The sequence below is a fragment of the Triticum dicoccoides genome, chromosome 3A, assembly GCF_002162155.2.
Source record: "Triticum dicoccoides isolate Atlit2015 ecotype Zavitan chromosome 3A, WEW_v2.0, whole genome shotgun sequence".
Lineage (NCBI taxonomy): Eukaryota > Viridiplantae > Streptophyta > Magnoliopsida > Poales > Poaceae > Triticum > Triticum dicoccoides.
The window spans coordinates 50,079,782-50,096,368 of NC_041384.1; the positions used below are offsets into that span (position 1 = coordinate 50,079,782).

Genomic DNA, 16,587 nt, shown 5'->3' on the forward strand with positions numbered 1-16,587 from the left:
TGCTCCGCCTAGTAGCCTAGATTAACTTTTTTAGTCCTCGTAGGTGTCATGCTTAGGCAGATGGCGACGCTTTTTTTTTAAGTTTGCCTTCCGGACTCTGTTCCTCCTTGAAACCGTTCATCTAGACATAGTCAATGGAGTTCTAGCGTAGATTTCTGCCGTCATATTGGGGCGGCAACGTTAGGGTTTTTTGTTGTGGGTGCGGGCGACGACGAGATTTGATGTTAGTTGTTTTAGATCTATTTAAGGGTTCAACAACTAAAACCACGCCAAAGCGCTTGTCCCTTAGGGGCTCGTGTACGAAGACTTTCCGTCTGTCATCGACAAGGTCAAGCAGGAATAGATAGGGGAGCAACGACAGTGACGCGTCGACGCCTCGTTCTGCCAGTGGTAGTGGTCACTCAGTGATCTAGAGATCCTGATATTTTTTTTATTATGTTTAAGGGGCTCTGTAATACATTCGGAAGGGCAAACACAGGGTGTACGTCGTCCTCCACGCATGCGGCCGGGTGGCCATGGACGTGGTCGGCTCACGGCAACATATAACCCGCTGGCCCCGGCGCCTCGATCGGTGCACGGAGAGGAACGGCTGCTCCTTTTCGTCGTCGCCTTGTTGTCTTGACTGACTCTCGGTGCCCCACTGCCATTGCGCCGTACGGTACGGTAGTATATATGCACACCCAGGTCCTTCCTGGCCACACAACGCATACACACATAGAGGTCCCGCTGCTTTCTCAACTCCCGATCTTCAGGGTACTATAGCCGCTTACGATGGGCTTTCTCGGAGCCGGCATGGCGACGGCGGCGGCGACGGAGGAGGACACGACGCGGTTGTGCGACCTCCCGGAGGCGTGCGTGGCGTACGTGCTCGCGCTCACCTCCCCGCGGGACGCGTGCCGCTGCGCCGCCGTGTCGCCCTGCTTCCGCGACGCGGCCGAGTCGGACGTCGTCTGGGCGCGCTTCCTCCCGCCGGACTACCGCGCCATCCTCCAGCTGCACCAGGCGCCGGCGCGGAGCCTCCCTCTCTCGCGCTCCGGCTCCACGGCGGGGGCGGCGTCGCCGTCGGGCTCGAGCAAGAAGGAGGCCTTCCTCGGGCTCACCGACGCGGCCGTGCTGGTGGACGGCGGCGGCATGGCGGTGTGGCTGGCCAGGGGGAGCGGGGCCAAGTGCGTGGCGCTGTCGGCGAGGAGGCTCAGCCTGCCGTGGGAGGACGGCGAGTTCAGCTGGAGGTGGACGCCCCACCGGCTCTCCAGGTACGTACAAACATCCACGTCCATCCTTGTTAGATTCTGCTCCTTTCTCCTCACTACTCCCGATCTACGAACTCGATTGCCATCTTTAACTTTAATTGGTTGCTAATCTACTACTAGTAGAACACAAACACACCAATTACTAGTCTACCATGCATGCCTGAATCTTCTCTTGTGTCGTTATGCCTATTTCATTTCCTTCAAACCAGGCTGCAGCCAAGTCCAACGGTGAGACTTGTTCGGAAATTCACGTCCACAAACTATGCCATCATCTTAAAAAGAAACTATGCAATCGTTTTCTCCGACAGCGTCGTAGAAGGCAGAAATCACCGTTGCCGGGCAGGATTAATTAAGCAAGTCCATGCGCGTGCGTGTGGCTACGATCTACTTACAAAGTCAACTCCACAGGCCACCGCACCCGACGACTCCCCAAATAATTTGGCATCCATCACCAGTTGATCACTCGTCAACTTGCGCACGTCGCCGTGGACGAATTTTTTTTCCAGAGCTTTGCGTGTTGATTCATTAAGTTAGGGAAGAAACAGTTACAAAGATTTTTAATGGTACAAACTCAGAGTCAGAGCCACCAATACCACCGATACACTATTCATTGGTAATCGTATCCTAGCTGTGTGCATCACATGATCGACGTGGATCGTTGCCGGCAAGTTTGCCATTCTATTATAAGATTATTAAATTGTGATACTACCAGTAGTGTCCTTGTGCTGATATTGACTATTATAGTATTATTAGCTCGCTGGCTTTCTTTTTGAGAAAATAAGCAGCTTGCTTATACCACGCGCTTTCTCCATTTGTGTCTGATTTGTTGTTCTACATAAGTACAAATCATCTCTAATAAACTTTGACTGACTGACTAAGTGTCACTGATTCAAATGGTTAGCAATGCTTTTTACGTTATTTGTTAGCTTCTTTTTTTGCGTATATACGTTATTTGTTAACTTCCTGTACATAGAGAGAGGTGCTCATTGTTGCATCGCCACAAGAAGTTAAAAAATTACTACAGTATGGAGTTTGATCTTGAATTCTTTATCTGCTGAAGAAATCATTCCGCGCACCCAAATGGATTTGATTGTAAAATTTGCAATAATCTCTGCCCTATAAATATATCAGGTTCGCGGACGTGGCCCAGCTGGAGGACTGCACGTGCCTGGACATCTACGGCCGGCTCCCCACAGCCGCGCTGACGCCGGCCACCGCCTATGCAGCGTACCTTGTCTTCGTCACCACGGACGCCCACCGCGGCCTGAGCTTCCCGGACCAGGAGACAACGATTAGCGTGGGCGGCAGTGCCCCATCCCGCCATACCGTGTGCCTCCGCCCCGACGCCGCCGAGGCACGCAGGTTCAGAGGCGGGAAAGGTACGGACGGCGTCGACGTGAGGGGGCCTGCGCTGCGCGGCGACGGGTGGTGGGAGATAGAGATGGGGCGGCTGCGCACCGGCAACGAGGCAGTGGCGGGGGAGGAGGTGGCGGTGAGCTTTGAGATGCTGGGGTGGTACCACAAGCGTGGGCTCGTCGTGGAAGGCGTCGAGTTCAGGCCCCTATGATCAAATCGATGTCGGAGATGACCTCAAGTTAATACGGATGTGTACATACCCGTGAAAAAGAATACGGATGTGTATGTCGTTTGCACTCTGCGCTGAATGCCGGTACATCAGTCGATGAGCTAGCACGCGGTTTGCGTGCAGTTTGTGAATAGTAATTTGAGCAACTTTATTTTGAGTGTCCAGTGTCTTAACTAGTGATATCAGAGGCTTATTCTTCTTACTTTTCTGCATTGCATCAGAGACATTTTTTTACGAACATGGCATGGGCGTATACGCTCATATACACGCTCAAACACTTACTCATATGAATGCACTTATCTCTATGAGCACATTTGAAAGAGTTACCTAACGGGTCTAGAGGCTGACGAAGTCTCTCTACCGATGAAAACCTCGCCTCCCACTTGAATATGAAAGAATATCCTGCCTTTATGAGACACATGTGTCAAACTTAGGGTTTGATCCCTATGGACCGAGGAGTGAATTAATGGTACCATGCACTCTTTACGGTTAACAAACATATTCATGTAATGATCCCATGTACTCTAGAGTCTACGAGTAATACCTGTAATAACCCATATTTTTGGGTTATTAATTTAAATTAAGATGATTAATTAAATTTCTATTATTGTTTAACAGAAAATATTGGGAAAATAAGATATGCTAGATTATTGATTCAAGTGATTAAAATAGAACTGTAATTTTTGCATGCATAAAATATTAAATGGATATAATTACACACTAAGTAAGTATGTATATGTGCACATAGACTAGCATCCATGCACTCACGTTATGGCATTAGCATGCAAAGTAATACAAATTAGTGGGTAGTAGAGGCTAGCTAGTAATGAGAAGATGGCCAAATACTAGAAGATGTGCATGCATGTAATGATGAGAATGCACACGTATGTACTATGCTTACAAAGCTAAGTAAAATCCTATGCATGAGAGGGCCAACGTGGCCTGGTACTAGATGAAGCTAGGTTGTGCTGGCAGCACCCTTAGATATTTAGGACCAAGAAATTTCTACGTGGAGGTTTTGTATAGTGGTCAGGTTTGTTTGGCTTTTGCACAAGCAAAAGGGGCAGCAGTTCGAAGGGTCAAGGGGCAAGGGTCAAAGGCCATTGCGGCTTGATCTTTTACCAGGTTCTCCATGTAGACCAATGCATGCTTGCCACGTAATAGGTAGAGTCCAGATGATCGTGTGCTTCAAGAACAGCTCGGCTGAGTTCACTCTGGGCTCACCATCTATAAATAGCTGCTGCTACTCGTTTTGCACATCCTCATCACCAAGAGTGGGAGCATGAGAGAAATAGAGCATACCAGCGGAGAGAGAGCGAAGAGAAGAGAGATGAAGAATATAAGTATGCATGCGTCCATGTTTGAAGATATATAGATCGTGTAGATGCTGCTGGAGGGAAGAACGGAGCCATACGTCAGAAGAATATTAGTATATGAGTGTTCGTCAGATTCTATACAAAGATGATGGAGTATTGGAGTTTCATCTTCTAGCAAAATATTATTCTAAAGGACAAATCATATTATCCGAGGCAAGTGGTTACTTTGCTAACTCCTTGAATCCTATCTTATTGTTGTCTCCTGTGATCATCGTTCTGATTATGTTGCTAGACCTTGAATCTTATTTATCCTTTGTTGATTCCTGTTTTATTTGAGGACATGTTGTCCTTGATAATCCATTTGTTGAAGGACATGTTGTCCTTGATGATCCATTTGTTGATGGAAAGTCTGATACGAGAGGAACTCATGTAAAGGCATGGGTTTATTGTCTTGGCTGATATTTCAGTGATCCTATATAGCTGATCCAGCCCCATGTCATATTCTGTCCATCTATATTGGTGTCACGACGGCAAACGTATTGTACCGGTCATAGTTCAGGTATGGGACTGTCTGAGTTCTCCACTAAGGACGGACCTTCACTGGTAGAAAAAGGGCCTATAGTCCCGGTTCGTAAGGGCCTTTAGTCTCGGTTCCTGAACCGAGACTAAAGTGTCGGTACTAATGCCCTGTACCTTTAGTCCCAGTTCAATCCAGAACCGGGACTGATGGGCCTCCACGTGGGCAGTGCGCAGAGCCCAGGCAGGAGACCCTTTAGTCCCGGTTGGTGGCACCAACCGGGACCAATAGGCATCCACGCGTCAGCATTTCTGTGGCTGGGGTTTTTTTGAAAGGGGGGGGAGTTGGGGGTTTTGGGGGGTTAATTTAGGTGTTTCATATATTGTGTTAGCTAGCTATAATTAATAGAGAGAAGTGTCCTCTCTTACGTCCGTGCTTGGTCGACGCTACGTACTATACATATGTATAGAGAGGACTAGACACGCTAGTTAGCTAGTAAGCAAACGAAGGAAACAGAAGATCCTCATGAACATATATGCATACAGAGAGAAGTGATATCGACCACCTCTCCTTCTCCGAGAGATTGGTCGAACAACAAGTTCTCGTATATCTATCCGACACTACCGGCTACATATATACAATAATTATCTCTTACAAATATAATCATACGGACTCATGGTCCACATAGTATTCTCCGTCTTCAGTGATCACTTGGTCAAGAAAGAATGCCGCCAATTCCTCTTGAATTGCTCGCATGCGAGCTGGTGCTAGGAGTTCTGTTGGAAATATGCCCTAGAGGCAATAATAAATTAGTTATTATTATATTTCCTTGTTCATGATAATTTATTATCCATGCTAGAATTGTATTGATAAGAAACTCAGATACATGTGTGGATACATAGACAACACCATGTCCCTAGTGAGCCTCTAGTTGACTAGCTCGTTGATCAATAGATGTTTACGGTTTCTTGACCATGGACATTGGATGTCATTGATAACGGGATCACATCATTAGGAGAATGATGTGATGGACAAGACCCAATCCTAAGCCTAGCACAAGATCATGTAGTTCATATGCTAAAGCTTTTCTAATGTCAAGTATCATTTCCTTAGACCATGAGATTGTGCAACTCCCAGATACCGTAGGAGTGCTTTGGGTGTACCAAACGTCACAACGTAATTGGGTGACTATAAAGGTGCACTACGGGTATCTTCGAAAGTGTCTGTTGGGTTGGCACGAATCGAGACTGGGATTTGTCACTCCGTGTGACGGAGAGGTATCTCTGGGCCCACTCGCTAGGACATCATCATAATGTGCACAATGTGATCAAGGAGTTGATCACGGGATGATGTGTTACGGAACGAGTAAAAGAGACTTGCCGGTAACAAGATTGAACAAGGTATCGGGATACCGACGATCGAATCTCGGGCAAGTATCGTACCGCTAGACAAAGGGAATTGTATACGAGATTGATTAAGTCCTTGACATCGTGGTTCATCCGATGAGATCATCGTGGAACATGTGGGAGCCAACATGGGTATCCAGATCCCGCTGTTGGTTATTGACCGGAGAGTCATCTCGGTCATGTCTGCATGTCTCCCGAACCCGTAGGGTCTACACACTTAAGGTTCGGTGACGCTAGGGTTATAGAGATATTAGTATGAGGTAACCCAAAAGTTGTTCGGAGTCCCGGATGAGATCCCGGACGTCACGAGGAGTTCCGGAATGGTCCGGAGGTAAAGAATTATATATAGGAAGTGCTATTTCGGCCATCGGGACAAGTTTCGGGGTCACCGGTATTGTACCGGGACCACCGGAAGGGTCCCGGGGGTCCACCGGGTGGGGCCACCTGCCCCGGGGGGGCACATGGGCTGTAGGGGGTGCGCCTTGGCCTATATGGGCCAAGGGCACCAGCCCCAAGAGGCCCATGTGCCAAGAGAAGAGGGAAAGGAAGAGTCCTAAAGGGGGAAGGCACCTCCGAGGTGCCTTGGGGAGGAGGGACTCCTCCCTTGGCCGCACCCTTCCTTGGAGGAAGGGCCAAGGCTGCGCCCCCCCCCTCTCCCTTGGCCCTATATATAGTGGGGGAAAGGGAGGGCAGCCATACATAAGCCCTGGCGCCTCCCTCTCCCTCCCATGACACATCTCCCTCCTCCCGCAGCGCTTGGCGAAGCCCTGTTGGAATCCCGCTACTTCCACCACCACGCCGTCGTGTTGTTGGATCTCCATCAACCTCTTCTCCCCCCTTGCTGGATCAAGAAGGAGGAGACGTCGCTGCTCCGTACGTGTGTTGAACGCGGAGGTGCCGTCCGTTCGGCGCTAGGATCATCGGTGATTTGGATCACGACGAGTACGACTCCATCAACCCCGTTCTCTTGAATGCTTCCGCGCGCGATCTACAAGGGTATGTGGATCCACTCCTCCCTCGTTGCTAGATGACTCCATAGATAGATCTTGGTGACACGTAGGAAAATTTTGAATTTATGCTACGTTCCCCAACAGTGGCATCATGAGCTAGGTCTATGCGTAGTTTCTATGCACGAGTAGAACACAAGGTAGTTGTGGGCGTTGATTTTGTTCAATATGCTTGCCGTTACTAGTCTTATCTTGATTCGGCGGCATCGTGGGATGAAGCGGCCCGGACCGACCTTACACGTACTCTTACGTGAGACTGGTTCCACCGACTGACATGCACTAGTTGCATAAGGTGGCTAGCGGGTGTCTGTCTCTCCCACTTTAGTCGGATCGGATTCGATGAAAAGGGTCCTCATGAAGGGTAAATAGCAATTGGCATATCACGTTGTAGTTTTTGCGTAGGTAAGAAACGTTCTTGCTAGAAACCCTTAGCAGCCACGTAAAACATGCAAACAACAATTAGAGGACGTCTAACTTGTTTTTGCAGGGTATGCTATGTGATGTGATATGGCCAAAGGATGTGATGAATGATATATGTGATGTATGAGATGATCATGTTCTTGTAAAAGGAATCACGACTTGCATGTCGATGAGTATGACAACCGGCAGGAGCCATAGGAGTTGTCTTTATTTAGTTATGACCTGCGTGTCAACTTAAATGTCATGTAATTACTTTACTTTATTGCTAACCGTTAGCTGTAGAAGTAGAAGTAATAGTTGGCGAGACAACTTCATGAAGACACGATGATGGAGATCATGGTGTCATGCCGGTGACGATGATGATCATGGAGCCCCGAAGATGGAGATCAAAAGGAGCTATATGATATTGGCCATATCATGTCACTATTTGATTGCATGTGATGTTTATCATGTTTATACATCTTATTTGCTTAGAATGACGGTAGTAAATAAGATGATCCCTCGTTAAAATTTCAAGAAAGTGTTCCCCCTAACTGTGCACCGTTGCGACAGTTCGTTCGTTTCTAAGCACCATGTGATGATCGGGTGTGATAGATTCCAACGTTCACATACAACGGTTGTAAGACAGATTTACACATGCAAACACTTAGGTTGACTTGACGAGCCTAGCATGTACAGACATGGCCTCGGAACACAGAAGACCGAAAGGTCGAGCATGAGTCGTATAGAAGATACGATCAACATGAAGATGTTCACCGATGTTGACTAGTCTGTCTCACGTGATGATCGAACACGGCCTAATTGACTCGGATCATGTAATCACTTAGATGACTAGAGGGATGTCTATCTGAGTGGGAGTTCATAAGATGAACTTGTTTATCCTGAACATAGTCAAAAGGATTTTGCAAATTGTGTCGTAGCTCGCGCTTTAGTTCTACTGTTTAGATATGTTCCTAGAGAAAATTTTAGTTGAAAGTTGATAGTAGCAATTATGCGGACTAGGTCCGTAAACTGAGGATTGTCCTCATTGCTTCTTAGAAGGCTTATGTCCTTAATGCACCGCTCAGTGTGCTGAACCTCGAACGTCGTCTGTGGATGTTGCGAACATCTGACATACACGTTTTGATAACTACGTGATAGTTCAGTTGAACGGTTTAGAGTTGAGGCACCGAAGACGTTTTTAAAACGTCGCAAAACATATGAGATGTTTTGAGGGCTGAAATTGGGATTTTAGGCTCGTGCCCACGTCAAGAGGTATAAGACCTCCACGATTTTCTCAGCCTGCAAACTGAGGAGAAAAGCTCAATTGTTGAGCTAGTGCTCAGATTGTCTGAGTAAAACAATCATTTGAATCAAGTGGGAGTTGATCTTCCAGATAAGATAGTGATGTTTCTCCGAAGTCATTACCACCAAGCTGCTAGAGCTTCGTGATGAACTATAATATATCAGGGACATATATGATGATCCTTGAGATATTCGCGATGTTTGACACCACAAAAGTAGAAATCAAGAAGGAGCATCAATTGTTGATGGTTGGTGAAACCACTAGTTTCAAGAAGGGCAAGGGCAAGAAGGGATACTTCATGAAACGGCAATTCAGCTGCTGCTCTAGTGAAGAAACCCAAGGTTGAACCCAAACCCGAGACTAAGTGCTTCTGTAATAAGGGGAACAGCCACTGGAGCAGAATTACCCTAGATATTTGGTAGATGAGAAGGCTGGCAAGGTCGATAGAAGTATATTGGATATACATTGTGTTAATGTGTACTTTACTAGTACTCCTAGTAGCACCAGGGTATTAGATACCGGTTCAGTTGCTAAGTGTTAGTAACTCGAAATAAAAGCTACGGAATAAACGGAGACTAGCTAAAGGTGAGATGACGATATGTGTTGGAAGTATTTCCAAGGTTGATCAAATATCGTACGCTCCCTCTACCATCGAGATTGGTATTAAAACCTAAATAATTGTTATTTGGTGTTTGCGTTGAGCATAGACATGACTGGATTATGTCTATCGCAATACGGTTATTCATTTAAGGAGAATAATGGTTACTCTGTTTATTTGAATAATACCTTCAATGGTCTTGCACCTAAAATGAATGGTTCATTGAATCTCGATCATAGTGATACACATGTTCATGCCAAAAGATATAAGATAGTAATGATAGTACCACCTACTTGTGGCACTGCCACTTAAGTCATATCGGTATAAAACGCATGAAGAAGCTCCATGTTGATGGATCTTTGGGCTCACTCGTTTTTGAAAGGTTTGAGACATGCGAACCATGTCTATTGGTGTATATGCATGAAGAAACTCCATGCAAATGGACCGTTTGGACTCACTTGATTTTGAATCACTTGAGACATGCAAATCATACCACATGGGCAAGATGACTGAAAGCCTCGTTTTCAGTAAAATGGAACTAGAAAGCAACTTGTTGGAAGTAATACATTTTGATGTGTGCAATCCAATGAGTGCTGAGGCATGTAGTGGATATCGTTATGTTCTTACTTCACAGATGATTTGAGTAGATGTTGAGTATATTTACTTGATGAATCACGAGTCTGAATTATTGAAAGGTTCAAGTAATTTCAGGGTGAAGTTGAAAGATCGTCATGACAAGAGGATAAAAGATCTATGATATGATCATAGAGATGAATATTTGAATTACGAGTTTGGCACAGAATTAAGACTTTGTGGAAATTGTTTCACAACTAATACAGCCTGGAACACCATAGTGTGATGGGGTGTCCGAACATCATAACTGCACCCTATTGGATATGATGCATACCATGATGTCTCTTATCGAATTACCACGATAGTTTATGGGTTAGGCATTAGAGACAACCACATTCACTTTAAATAGGGCACCACGTAATTCCGATGAGATGACACCGTATGAACTATGGTTTAGAGAAACCTAAGCTGTCATTTCTTAAAAGTTTGGGGCTGCGACGCTTATGTGAAAAAGTTTCAGGCTGATAAGCTCGAACCCAAAGCGGATAAATGCATCTTCATAGGACACCCAAAACAGTTGGGTATACCTCCTGTCTCAGATTCGAAAGCAATAAGGGATTGTTTCTAGAATCGGGTTCTTTCTCGAGGAAAAGTTTCTCTCGAAAGAATTGAGTGGGAGGATGGTGGAGACTTGATGAGGTTATTGAACCGTCTCTTCAACTAGTGTGTGGCAGGGCACAGGAGTTGTTCCTGAGGCACCTACACCAATTGAAGTGGAAGCTTATGATAGTGATCATGAAACTTCAGATCAAGTCACTACCAAACCTCGTGGGATGACAAGGATGCGTACTACTTCAGAGTGGTACGTGATCATGTCTTGGAAGTCATGTTGCTAGACAACAATGAACCTACGAGCTATGGAGAAGCGATGGTGGGCCCGGATTCCAAAATGGCTTGAGGCCATATAATCCGAGAGAGGATCCATATATGAAAACAAAGTGTAGACTTTGGGAGAACAACTCGATGGTCGTAAGGCTGTTGAGTGCAGATGGATTTTAAAAGGAAGACGGACAATGATGGTAAATGTCACCATTAAGAAAGCTCGACTTGTCGTTAAGATGTTTTCCGACAAGTTCAAGGAGTTGACTACGATGAGACTTTCTCACTCGTAGCGATGCTAAGAGTCTGTTGGAATTATATTAGCGATTACTGTATTATTTATGAAATCTTGCAGATAGGATGTCAAAACATTGTTTCCTCGACGATTATCTTGAGGAAAGGTTGCATGTGATACAACCGGAAGGTTTTGTCAATCCTGAAAGATGCTAATAAGTATGCAAAGCTCCAGCAATCCTTCTAGGGACTGGAGTAAGCATCTCGGAGTTGGAATGTATGCTTTGATGATGATCAAAGATTTTGGGTTTATACAAAGTTTATGAGAAACTTGTATTTCCAAAGAAGTGAGTGGGAGCACTATAGAATTTCTGATAAATATCTGTTGTTGACATATTGTTGATCAGAAATGACGTAGAATTTCTGGAAAGCATATAGGGTTATTTGGAAAGTGTTTTTCAATGGAAAGCCTGGATTAAGCTACTTAAAACATTGAGCATCAAGATCTATAAGGATAGATCAAAACGCTTAATGGTACTTTCAAATGAGCACATACCTTGACATGATCTTGAAGGTGTTCAAGATGGATCAGTCAAAGAAGGAGTTCTTGCCTGAGTTGTAAGGTATGAAGTTAAGACTTAACGCTCGACCACGGCAGAATAGAGAGAAAGGACGAAGGTCGTCCCCTATGCTTAAGACATAGGCTCTACAGTATGCTATGCTGTGTACTGCACCTAAAATGTGCCTTGCCATGAGTCAGTCAAGGGGTACAAGAGTGATCTAAGAATGGATCACAGGACAACGGTCAAAATTATCCTTAGAGGAATAAGGGCATGTTTCTCAATTATGGAGGTGGTAAAAGAGTTCGTCGTAAAGGGTTACGCCGATGCAAACTTTAACACTAATCCAGATTATTCTGAGTAGTAAACTGGATTCGTATAGTAGAACAGTTATTTGGAATAGCTTCAAATAGAACATGGTAGCTGCATCTAGGAGATTCCATAGAGATTTGCGAAGTACATACGGATCTGAATGTTGCAGACCCGTTGACTAAAACCTCTCTCACAAGCAACATGATCAAACCAGAACTCATCGAGTGTTAATCACATGGTAATGTGAATTAGATTATTGACTCTAGTAAACTCTTTGGGTGTTAGTCACATGGGGATGTGACCTTGAGTGTTAATCACATATCGATGTGAACTGGATTATTGACTCTAGTGCAAGTGGGAGACTGTTGGAAATATGCCCTAGAGGCAATAATAAATTAGTTATTATTATATTTGCTTGTTCATGATAATCGTTTATTATCCATGCTAGAATTGTATTGATAGGAAACTCAGATACATGTGTGGATACATAGACAACACCATGTCCCTAGTGAGCCTCTAGTTGACTAGCTTGTTGATCAATAGATGGTTACGGTTTCCTGGCCATGGACATTGGATGTCATTGATAACGGGATCACATCATTAGGAGAATGATGTGATGGACAAGACCCAATCCTAAGCCTAGCACAAGATCATGTAGTTCGTATGCTAAAGCTTTTCTAATGTCAAGTATCATTTCCTTAGACCATGAGATTGTGCAACTCCCGGATACCGTAGGAGTGCTTTGGGTGTACCAAACGTCACAACGTAACTGGGTGACTATAAAGATGCACTACGGGTATCTCCGAAAGTGTCTGTTGGGTTGGCACGAATCGAGACTGGGATTTGTCACTCCGTGTGACGGAGAGGTATCTCTGGGCCCACTCGGTAGGACATCATCATAATGTGCACAATGTGATCAAGGAGTTGATCACGGGATGATGTGTTACGGAACGAGTAAAAGAGACTTGCCGGTAACGAGATTGAACAAGGTATCGGGATACCGACGATCGAATCTCGGGCAAGTATCGTACCGCTAGACAAAGGGAATTGTATACGGGATTGATTAAGTCCTTGACATCGTGGTTCATCCGATGAGATCATCGTGGAACATGTGGGATCCAACATGGGTATCCAGATCCCGCTGTTGGTTATTGACCGGAGAGTCATCTCGGTCATGTCTGCATGTCTCCTGAACCCGTAGGGTCTACACACTTAAGGTTCGGTGACGCTAGGGTTATAGAGATATTAGTATGCGGTAACCCGAAAGGTGTTCGGAGTCCCAGATGAGATCCCGGACGTCACGAGGAGTTCCGGAATGGTCCGGAGGTAAAGAATTATATATAGGAAGTGCTATTTCGGCCATCGGGACAAGTTTCGGGGTCACCGGTATTGTACCGGGACCACCGGAAGGGTCCCGGGGGTCCACCGGGTGGGGTCACCTGCCCCGGGGGGCCACATGGGCTGTAGGGGGTGCGCCTTGGCCTATATGGGCCAAGGGCACCAGCCCCAAGAGGCCCATGCGCCAAGAGAAGAGGGAAAGGAAGAGTCCTAAAGGGGGAAGGCACCTCCGAGGTGCCTTGGGGAGGAAGGACTCCTCCCTTGGCCGCACCCTTCCTTGGAGGAAGGGCCAAGGCTGCTCCCCCCCTCTCCCTTGGCCCTATATATAGTGGGGGAAAGGGAGGGCAGCCATACATAAGCCCTGGCGCCTCCCTCTCCCTCCCATGACACATCTCCCTCCTCCCGCAGCGCTTGGCGAAGCCCTGTTGGAATCCCGCTACTTCCACCACCACTCCGTCGTGTTGTTGGATCTCCATCAACCTCTCCTCCCCCCTTGCTGGATCAAGAAGGAGGAGATGTCGCTGCTCCGTACGTGTGTTGAACGCGGAGGTGCCGTCCGTTCGGCGCTAGGATCATCGGTGATTTGGATCACGACGAGTACGACTCCATCAACCCCGTTCTCTTGAATGCTTCCGTGCGCGATCTACAAGGGCATGTGGATCCACTCCTCCCTCGTTTCTAGATGACTCCATAGATAGATCTTGGTGACATGTAGGAAAATTTTGAATTTATGCTACGTTCCCCAACAAGTTCATCCCGCTTCCGAAACATCTAATTTGAAGAAGGGGGTCAATACATATATATATATGAATGAATGAAACTCAATATAAATGATGGTAATAAAATAAAATTATGAATGTTGTTATTTACGTACTTCATATTGTTCGTCAGAGTACCCTCCCCGCTCACAGGTCGTGTGGCGAATGGACTCGCAGACGTAGTATCCACAGAAATCATTTCTTTTTTCCTGCCACAACCACTTTACAAAAAATAGAGGTCAATCAAACTGATAAGCAAGAATGCTAAATGGTATTGATGAAACTAGCGCTTGAATCACTAGGAGATGCGCGGAACATGCTACTATAGTACTTACTTTCGGGTGTCTAAATTCCAGCTCCTTCGGCAGTCCCGGAACTGTTCTGGTGAATTTTCTCCAAACCTTGCCGGACAAAGAAAACAATTACTTGATATCAAGAAATGAACAAAGTTGCCAATATGGTGGATAATGATCGATTTAACTTACTTCTTGAGGATTTCAGTCATGTCCGCATACTCCTGGGGATCTTTTCGTTTAGAGTCCAAGACGGTTACTACTCCCTGCTCAAGCCTAATCTCTAGGAGAATATAGTGGAAACTGCACACGCATGCATAACTCATCAATTACATTACTATAACCTGGACTAATATATAAGGGAAACCGAATATGCACAAGACAGTAACACTCACTTGAAGTTGTAAGGAAAGAGTATTATATCTTTGTTTTCATTTTTTTTGAATGATCGTAGCAAGTTGGCCTCGGTATCTCCGGGACGATGTTGAACCTCAGTTGCATCTATGAGATATGTGTTAACGAACCCAATATCACCGATTTGTCTTTTCTTCAATTCGGCGATCTTCATTCTGCATAATATAGTGAGGATAATTATAATACATGCAATGAAAGAGATGAGCTATATAGAGAGACTTAATGACAGAAGTAGTAGTACTTACAGACAGTAGCAGGTGATCGTTGTTTTATCGAGGGCCAATTGATTGAAAAACTGATAGAACTCCTCAAATGGAATAGGCAACAGTTTAATTCCAACGAGGTCATGCTCCGGTTTAACTCTCGCATACAAAGTACTCCTCCCCCCAGACTCTCTGCAGATTTTCAAGTACCAATCATGTAATCTTCGCATCATCGTTGTTAAAGATTTTTCATCTTTGACGAGAGGCTTCCCGTACTCGTATCTGTGTATCTGCACCTCCATGGTATCATAATGTACATCGTCGGGCAGGTAATCGTCAACATTGCCATAACCGGGCACCATCCTCGGATCGACGATGTCGCTAGGCACCTTGAGGGGGGGGGCACGATTGCTTCGCTTGTTCGCCGAGCTGGGCAATTTGTTTCCCAGCTGCTCGTCGTTCTTTCAGCCTTTGATCACTGACTGTACTTCCCGACTGCTCCGCTTCGGCCCATGTCTTTGCAATAATGCGCTCATAGTTGCCTTTCGGCAGAGACTTGGGCGGTTTTGCCAGGGCAGCCAGAGTGCGCTTCACTTTCACCGGATCTACCTTCTCCTCCGGAGGTGGATGTCTCTTTGCTCTCAACCCTTGAAACTAGTCATCCACTTCGGTTCGCGCGATCTCGGCGTTCTCCTCCGGGGTCCTCTCATATGGTAACTTCTCTGGAGTCTTCAGAGAAGGACCAAATCTGTATGTCCTCCTGCCTCTGGTTGTACTGCTAGACGCCGATCGAGCAGACGGAGCGGTTGTCTTCTTTACTTGCTTACGAGGTGGAGGAGAAGGACTACAACGCGCCGGAGCAGCTGGAGCGGCGGCAGGTCTCTTCCGCCCTTGCTGACGAGGCGGAGAAGGAGGAGGTTGGCTGCTCGGTCGCGTCGGCGCAGGCGGAGAAGGAGGCGGAGTGCCGCCACGCGCAGGAGAAGGAGCCGGCCGAGGGCCCTGATCGTCACTCGTCGGAGGAGGAGGCGGTGGAGGAGGCGGAGTGCCCTGACTCGCCGGAGGAGGAGGAGGAGGCGGAGGCGTCCAGTTCGGAAGGTTGATGAGCTCCTTCCGCCATAGGCATGGATTTCTTCAATACTTTGACACTAGGAAACCTCTCTCGACCCCTCGAACCCTCGACGACCCTGGAACCCTCGACCCCTAGACGACCCTGGAACCCTCGACCCTCGACCCTATAGAACCCTCGAACCCTCGACCCTGAAACCCTCGACCCTTGACCCCTTAACGACCCTCGACCCTCTACCCTAGTTCCCGACCCTCGACCCCTCGGCGGTCCTCGACACCCTCGTTCCCGATAAAAATTAAGAAGAAGAAGAAGAAGAAGAAGAAGAAGAAGAAGAAGAAGAAGAAGAAGAAGAAGAAGAAGAAGAAGAAGAAGAAGAAGAAGAAGAAAGAGGAGAAGAAGAAAGGAATAGCTAGAGGAGAAGATCAAAGAAAAAGAAGAAGAAAAAAAAGAGGAGAAGAAGAAAGGAATAGTGGAGAAGAAGAAAAAATAGAATATATTCTATTTTCTCTTCTTCTCCACTATTCGTTTCTTCTTCTCCTCTTCTTTTTCTTCTTTTTTCTTCTTCTTATTTAT

General features: G+C 46.1%; 1 protein-coding gene across 1 annotated transcript; it reads left to right on the forward strand.

Moving 5' to 3' along the window:
- Positions 1 to 611: 611 nt before the first annotated feature.
- Positions 612 to 2,986, forward strand: LOC119267006 (F-box protein PP2-B10-like). Its single transcript, XM_037548298.1, has 2 exons — positions 612 to 1,253; positions 2,382 to 2,986. Exons 1-2 carry the CDS (start codon positions 772 to 774, stop codon positions 2,815 to 2,817), a joined length of 918 nt encoding a protein of 305 aa, XP_037404195.1. The 5' UTR covers positions 612 to 771; the 3' UTR covers positions 2,818 to 2,986.
- The last annotated feature ends 13,601 nt before the right edge of the window (positions 2,987 to 16,587 follow it).